The 8,365-nt window shown below is 36.9% G+C and overlaps 1 protein-coding gene across 1 annotated transcript; it reads right to left on the bottom strand.

Moving 5' to 3' along the window:
- Positions 1-1,309: 1,309 nt before the first annotated feature.
- Positions 1,310-6,957, bottom strand: rcc1 (regulator of chromosome condensation 1). Its single transcript, XM_015380734.1, has 10 exons — positions 6,847-6,957; positions 5,903-5,999; positions 5,061-5,248; positions 4,788-4,967; positions 4,271-4,367; positions 4,050-4,172; positions 3,828-3,968; positions 3,493-3,612; positions 3,206-3,355; positions 1,310-2,024 (listed from the first exon to the last, which is right to left on the bottom strand). The coding sequence occupies exons 2-10, from the start codon at positions 5,979-5,981 to the stop codon at positions 1,849-1,851; spliced, it is 1,254 nt and encodes a 417-aa protein (XP_015236220.1). The 5' UTR covers positions 5,982-5,999; positions 6,847-6,957; the 3' UTR covers positions 1,310-1,848.
- Between the last annotated feature and the right edge of the window lie 1,408 nt (positions 6,958-8,365).

Here is an 8,365-nt window from a genome sequence, read left to right as displayed (position 1 = left end):
TACACACACACACACATGTGCCATCATTTTTAATAAGAATCCTTGCACAAAATCCTGCTTTGCTAATTAAGAAGTTAAATGTTATTACTTAAATCGTTTGCATTTAGGTAGGGTCCATTAGATTTGAAAGACTAATCATGTTTAGGTCAATTGCTAATTTGGTGTTATATGCCTTTAACTCGGTGGTTGTAAATCCTAAACCTCAAGTAGTTTTTAACGACAACGATAAAAACTTAAAAGGGGGCATACCTACCCTTACAGTAGTGTTTTTCAACCCTAGTCCTCAAGGCACACTGTCCTGCATGTTAACCCGTCTCCCTGCCTCCACACACCTGACCTGGGTTAAAGGTAATGAACGGGCTTTTGCAGGCGGTCGAGGAGGAAATGCAATAATTTGAATCAAGTGTGCTTGAGTAGAGAAACATCCAAAACATGAACAGTGGGCCCTGAGAACCAGGGTTAAAAAACGCTGCTTTACAGGACCTAACAATAAACTTACATTGAGTTAAGGTTTTCGCTGTGAAATTAAATATACACACATCTTTCTGTTCTAGACAGCTCTATATGATCAATAGATCACAACTAGTTTTGAAAGGATATATTTTGGCAAGAGGAAAAAACAAACCTGAAGCTTTAATTCTTGTGCAGTCTAATCAGAGGCTCAACTAAAATCAAAGATGCCATTTATTTCACATGCAACACACATCAAGATTCAGACTGAAAGTAATTTTCTATCCAATGGTTTGCGTTACAAGATTTGATTAATATGCAAATACCTAAATGTACAACTGTCATAAGGGCATCAATCAAAAGAACAATCCTCACTCGCCTTGGAACCTGGTTAAGACAAAAACAATTTATAACTAAAAGAAACAAACAGGAATTCTGCTCAGTTTCATATGAAGGTGTCGATACACATCACTAGTATTTTGACATACCATAATTTGGTAGTATGGTCGGACTTCCAGCATAAGGGAGTTTAACCAGTACTAATAACAAATAAAATAGGTCACTAGTAAGAGAATTTGAGATTTTGATTTCACTGTATCCTGGATTAATTCAAACAGAAGCCTTTTATCTAGATTGTCCTTTGTTGAAAAGTGACACCCACCTTTATTTAGAACTTTTTCACCTAATGTTAATGTTTGAAACGACTATTAAATGTTCTTTTTCAGATCCTTGTCCCAAAAGACCATTATAATACACATAAAAATGTAGAGCCTATGCTTGAATATAAAGTGTTTTCAGAACAAAAACATTGGACATATGCATTTGATGTTGAAATTTAAATTATGCTGCAAATCAAAAACAGGTTTTAAAAATCACCTTTATTGTCAGACAGGAAAGGCAACAAGATGCAGAAACCAAAATGTGTTATTAAATTTCCAGTCACAACAGCTGTGTTTGCAGATATGACATGAACAGTAGTTGCACATCTTAAACTCATTATGAATGTCCTGTCTGAATCATAATCAAGTTATTGCTTAAGAAAAATACTTTAAAAACTAGCATTCAGTGGCTAAATCCAACAGCTTCTAGCTTCATTTTTGAACATGCAGTTTCTTTCACAAACACACTAAACCCTCACAGTCATACAAAATGGTTTAATGGGAATTTAAAGGAACAAAAACACATTAAAAAAATAGTTTTTTGATGAACCAAAAACATGTACTTTTCACCCATGTTAAGAAAACAGTTCTACTAAAAGACGCCAACTCTCCTCTGGCCTTTGTGGTCTGAACATTGCTCTCCTAAAGCACAGAGCCACAAATAGGCTCCTGAATATGAAATCTGAACAGGCCCCATCAAAAATGATCAAAACTATTCCAGCTGTGTGTCAGGTGGATATCAGCTTTCCTGCTTCTCTTTAACAAGTAAGACTGTGTGCTGCCCTCCACTGGAAGCTAGCAGAACTACACGGTTCTCTAGCTGCTTCCCGGTCATCTTCACTGGACTCCACTCGTCATCTTCCTCTCCTGTGCCGAGCTGCAGGTTGGTTCCCATGCCCCAGGCATACACAGAACCTGTAGTTTGGGGTTGGTGAGGAAAACAAGGCCGTAGGTCAGCAATGAAAATACAAAATTACAACTAGAAGTGCAGCATTAAACAAAATGTACAAAATCATAATTTGGGAAAGGGAACAAAAAAATTAAAATAAACATTTGATCAAGATGGGAAATTAAAGGGAGTCTCATCTAAGATCATTACATTCTTAAAGTAGAACATTTCCCGCTTTCTGGTGTTAAAATAGTAACTTAGCTTCTCTTTAGATTGTTTACTCCTCTCAGGAAAACACCACAGGTCTAACGCTTTATCAGACAGCAGAAATGCCTCAACAATTACTTCCACAACAGAGACCAGGAAATGGACTGAGGAGAAACTCTACTCTACCAGTAGCATTGAGTCCAGCATGAAACTCTATAGCTGAACAAAAAAGCAAGAAAACAAAGCAATAAAATTCACAAACCAATAGAAATCTACAGGTCCTCTCCGGCTAAATAGCAAGCATAACTGCTGATGCACCAACGAATCAGCCGGCAGGTGGTTCCCATAATTGTATCATTTATCATCAGGAAATACACACTCCCCCTCTGAAAGAATCCATCATGAAGCTTTTAAAGGTCTAACTGACCAAGTGTGAGACACATACAAACTAACAGTAAGGCTAAGATTATTATTTTTTTCTAACAAGACAACTTCGTCACTAAAAAGTTTAAATGGAATTGCCGAAACAAAATCCAGTGGATCTTTTCCGCAGAAGTCCTGTGTTTTCATTATTAGATGGAGCCCAAGAAAGAGTAAAGAGCCTTAGAAACAAGACAGAAGAGAATAGGAAGAAATGAAACATTAATATATGCACTGATCTGAGTTAAGAATATATTAATCTGCATAAGTAACTTGAAGGTTTTTTCATGCTTAAAAATATGTTCTTCCTTTAAACCAAAAGAAATCAAGCCAGGGGAAGAGCAAGAGAGAGCAGCTGAAACAACAGCTAGGAAAACAAGGTGGAAAAGAAAGCGACCATGAAAGTTACTGGTTCATTTCCTGTTGGATTTGACAAGTTTATATGGATCAAGAGACACTCGGCAAGTTAAATTGACGAGACTTCGAAAGCATAGCAAGATACCAAGGTAAAATCGAACCCAGGGAGCTCTTAACCTTGATCACACTGAAAAACAATAACTGCCTTTAGCTAGTTCCTCACCTTCTCTGGTAACAGCACAGCTGACAGAAGCTCCACATGACACTCCCATTGCTGGATCCATTGTCACAGGAGTTGGCTCACTCTTCTCTTCAGCTCCTGGACCCAGACCCAAGCGACCGTACTCTGCCCTACCCAGGCTATAAACCTGCCCTACAATTGAGAATGGCAAAACAATTATTTTTTTCACAAATATACATTTTATTCAACAATAACATTGTGTCTACATAATATTAACCAGAGTCAGTGTGTATTTATCTGAAAGCCTGCATAAGGCGTTGTCTGTTTACCTTTAGCATCAAGGCAGAGCGTGTGATGCTGTCCTCCAGAAAAGTCCACCCAGGCAGTGGTAGAGTTCTTGAAGCACGTCAGTTTTACGGGAACAAAACACATCTTGGTGCTCTTAGTGCCTGAACAGATGCAGAAAAATTTTAGATTTTATTGAACTTTTTGAATTTTATTGAAAAATTTTAGATTTTATTAATATGCTAAGAACTTTGACTATCAAAGTGAATTAGTTCAGTAAATGGTGCTGATAGTTATACAGTTGACTATAGAGTTGCATATAAAACTTCCATGAGAACAGATCAATGATCTCTCCAAACAGAAGAAACCCCATACTTACCCAGCTGATGATAGTTTGAAAGACCAAATCCGTACACATATCCTTCTGTAGACACAGCGAATGTAAAATAGGCTCCACAGAATGCATCAGTGAAGTGAACTTTCCCTTTAAGCTTCACCATCTGTGGGACCAGCAGTCGCTCTGAAAAAGAAGGATCATTAGATTTCCCATTGTATAAAATTTAAGGTTCAAAACAAGGTATGGGCTATAAAAGTTACCCACCAAGACCTTTCCTCCCTCCTCTGTTGGAGAAATGCTCTGGTACCCTTCCCAGCTGCCCCTGCTCTGCGCAGCCCGATGTATACAGATTTCCATCCAATGTCAGCAACACCAAATGATCGTTACCTATCATTGGATATTCAGTTGTTTCAAAACAAGCAAATGAGTTAGCTTATCCTGCAAAACTATGAAACAGAATAAATGTAAAATCAAGTATAGTGTACCTGAGGCAATTTTCACTACAGGTTCTGTGAGGGGGATTTTGACTGGAACAGGACATGGTTTCATAGCCTCCAGAAGACCAATAACACCACTGTTGTCCTGGAAAATGTCAAGTTCAGTAAAAGAAACTTCAATTGAAAAAAAAAAAAAAAAAAGAGGAGCCAAAGCCATAACAAAAAAGAAAAGTGGGGCTACAAACATGGGAGGGCAAAGCTTTTTTAACAATAGCATGTGTCAAACCAAAACTTTTTAATATTACAGAATTCAGCAAAAGCAGCACAGTAGAAAGATTAAAAAAATGCAATAATCAAATGGTCTATTGACATAATCATCCCTTATCCATTGCATTTCACAATTAAATGATTTGTAACATCATGCTAACTGAATTAAAGTTCCCAAAGTAAACATCTCTCACACAAAAAATGGATAAAGGAGACAATAGTCAGCAGCACACACAGGTTTCAAAATGTACAGGAAGTTGATTTATGATAAAAAGATATAACAAATAAACAAACAAACCCTGAAGGAGCCCCAGATATACACCGATCCATCCTCTATGAGTGCAGCAGTGTGGCTGTCCCCTGCAGACACCTGGACTACTTTCTCATTCAACGCAACTTTACCAGGAACCATCTCAGATCCTTCTTCTGACGTGTCCCTACCCAGAGCGCCGTCATCGTTGCAGCCAAATGTGTAGATCTTAAAAGAAAAATCAATAATTGAGATATTCCATTTTCCCCTTTCTGCAACCTTAATGAAAAAAAAAAAAAAAAAAGATAAATGCTGACTTACATGACCGCTTTCACTGAGACACACTGTGTGCATGCCTCCTGCCACCACCTGCACAATCTTTTCAGGTAGTGAGACAAGAGCTGGCTTCTTCCTCTCAGTGATGTCCTCACCTAACCCCAGCTGTCCAACATCACCCTGGCCCAAAACTAGAACCTGACCCGCCTCTTTACAATGACTCCTGTGTGACACTGGAACACAAACAGAGATTATAAATGAACTACAACCCCATGAAAGGTCATTCTTCATTAAAGGCACAGCACAGCTTTTCTAATAGACGGTGCTAAAAACAAAACAAAGGTTATCTGTTCTTCTTTACATGAACTGATCAACACCCAGGTGATAACAACACACTCCAAGAAAGAGGACTGGGTAATCACAGCAGGACTATTTGTCTAGCTGGAGCCAGGTTCCTCTTGGCGTGATAAGCACCAAGTAAAACTGAACTTTAACACAACAATTAAAATGTGCTCCTAAATTTGTTTTGAGTTACAAAGACACATTCATAAAAATATAAAAACTTTAGACAAGTTAAATGTACCTACTATAATCTATTAATGTGGATATTATGACCCCTCCATGTTTGCTTAATTTCTAAATTACTATTTTTATCAAATAGCCAGAAACACATTTGTGAGCTAAAAGAAATCAGCCAAATTCAGTAACAAAAGGTCAGATGTGAAATAACTACACCTCTGTACCATATGGTCAAAGTTGAACTCTAATCAAATGCTCTCTATTGCCAACAAATCAAGAAATTCTGAATACAATGCATGCTTTGAATGATTGGAAGTAATCTTAAAGGATTTTTAGAACTTGTATAACAACTCAGTTATCCATTTTACCTTTCGTTTTCTTGGAGTCGTTAACATCTTCAGTAATTAGTGCACTCTTCCTCTTGGTGGTGGTCTTTTTGGCAGGCATGGCAGCAATGCATTCAAACTGTAGAAAATAAGGCACAATGGAAAACCAGAATTATCTTTAAAACATCCGAAAATTTCTAAAAATAAATGAACAAGAGATATACATGCAGATATCTGCAATATGATGCATAAAATTATTTTTAAAAAGCTTTTAAATTTAGGACTTAAATAGAAAACTAAAGTTATTCTCTAGCCCTACTCCTACAGACAACAAACAGCCTTTATTTCACCGAGCAGTGGCTGATGGAATTCAACAGCTGTTAAAGGATCGTTTTACACAGGAAATATCTGTACCTTCTCCACATCTGCTCCCAAACTGTGGCAAACAGCACCATCCAATCGTACCATGCATGAGTAATCCACTAAAATGTGTTAACTATGGTCTGAGATTCTTTACACCAATGAAATGATCCCAATTGCTCATTTTACCCAAATGTATACATGCCGATTTATCATTTTCGTCCTTATTTAGAATACTCTTGCATTCAGCTGCGTGGAACAGTATTTCACACGTCTGCTGGTTAAATGTAGCTAACATTGTAGACAATAGTCGTTAACATTACATAACCCGTGAAACAAAATAGCATAGCTTATCAGCAAACTGAAAACAAAACAACAGTTAATACTTCTACAAGAACGAGCCACTGGTTTCAGACAAATGTGAAACTCTAGTGTTCAGAAGTCAAAGCTAGCTAGCTAGCTCGTGGCTAGCATCACAGATGTTAATGAATGAAGAGCGGTTAAAAAACAAACCAAAAATAACATTCTAACCCTCAGCCGTGAACTATGGTGATGAGGGGTTAATTTAATCGATGTTACCTTATCGTGATGAGTTCTAAAGTATTACATTTGAGTTATTTACTCACCCTAAAAGTTGTCTCAGTCCGTAATTTGAGCAGAGGTGAACATTCACAGCCTGTTCCCGGTTTTCACACGCGGTATACACGTCACGTTCTGCGGAACGTGCAGGACGCACGTTTTCTTAAAGAGACAGCGACGCTTCGAGCTGGCCCCTAAAAGTGTAAACATTAAACGGCGACACTTTTTAAATCTTTTATAGGACACTCAGTGAAAGACTTTAACGTTCAAGCAAAGAGTGCACTGCAAAAACACTGAAATGTAAGTACGTATTTTTTTCTTTAAATAAGTGCATTTTTTCTTGAACTGAACAAGTAAGTGAGATACTTTGCAAATGGAATTAGAAAATGTACATTTAAAATAAGGGGAAAACAATGCAGTCTCCTATTTTAAGTGCATAATGTCCATATGATTTGATGGATAAAAATGCTCCTTCCACTGGGAGATTCTTATTTACCTACTCAAATTAAGTATTAATACACTTATTTTTAGACATTTTCACCATTTTTAGATAATCTCTATAGAAAGAAACACATTTTTATTTTAGGTTCAGCAAAACTTTAGAGGCTTATTAACCTTTTAACTTTACTTTTTAACTTTTCAATTAGCTTTTTATCTTTGTCTTTTTACTTATTAACTTTTTTCAACTTCATTTACAGTAGAAAATATATCATATTTTTGTCTTTAAGCAATATATCATTTAATATGTTATATTGAATAATTTTAGATACAATAGATGTTGAAACAAATTTAATGTAAAGACAAAATGAAAATGTTTCAAATGAAAGTTGCAATACCATCTAAAAATCTAAGGCAAGGCACACATTTTTTTTATGCATAGCACAATTCAGTACAAAGACAGTTTAAAGTACTTTACATGAATTAAACTAATGATACCTCGATTAACAGATTAACAGTCAATAGCAGCTCTGAACAAATGGGTTTTTAACTTTGACTTAAAACAACTTAGGCTTTCAGCAAATTCCCAGTCTTCTTGGAGTTTGCTCCAGATAAGTGGAGCATAGGAACTAAATGCTGCTTCTCCATGTTTAGTTCTAGTTCTGGGTGTACAGAGTAGGCTTTAACTAGAGGACCTGTGTGGCCAGGGGGGTTGATACATGTATTCATGTGCGATCCATTCATTGATTTATAGACTAACAGAAGGATTTACAGTCTATTCTCTGAGCTACAGGGAGCTAGTGGAAGGACTTCAGAACTGGACTGGTGCACTCTATTTTCTTAGTTCTAGTGAGAACATGGGCAGCAGGGTTTTGGATCAGCTGCAGCTCTCTGACCTTTTAGGCAAACCTATCGAGACAATGTTGCAGTAATCAATTCTTCTAAAGATAAACGCATTGATGTGTTTTTCTAAATCTTGGTTGGTTGGACATTATTCCTTTAATCCTGGAGATGTTCTTCAGGTGAAAGGCTGATTAACTGCCTTTATGTGTGCAAAGGTTTAGGTCTGAGTCCATCAAGACAACAACATTTTGGCCATAATCAGTGGTTTCTATCTGTAGTATGTAA

This window comes from Cyprinodon variegatus, unplaced genomic scaffold, assembly GCF_000732505.1.
Source record: "Cyprinodon variegatus isolate N-32 unplaced genomic scaffold, C_variegatus-1.0 Scaffold221, whole genome shotgun sequence".
Taxonomy (NCBI): domain Eukaryota; kingdom Metazoa; phylum Chordata; class Actinopteri; order Cyprinodontiformes; family Cyprinodontidae; genus Cyprinodon; species Cyprinodon variegatus.
This window is presented reverse-complemented; position numbering and strand designations above follow the sequence as displayed.

Excerpts from the sequence above, each read along its gene's own strand:
- rcc1 (XM_015380734.1), bottom strand. The coding sequence starts at position 5,981 with ATGCCTGCCAAAAAGACCACCACCAAGAGGAAGAGTGCACTAATTACT. Across the intron at positions 4,368-4,787 it reads ATATCTGGGGCTCCTTCAGG|GACAACAGTGGTGTTATTGG; the intron begins GTTTGTTTGTTT and ends GACATTTTCCAG. Across the intron at positions 3,969-4,049 it reads AGGAGGGAGGAAAGGTCTTG|AGCGACTGCTGGTCCCACAG; the intron begins GTGGGTAACTTT and ends CTTCTTTTTCAG.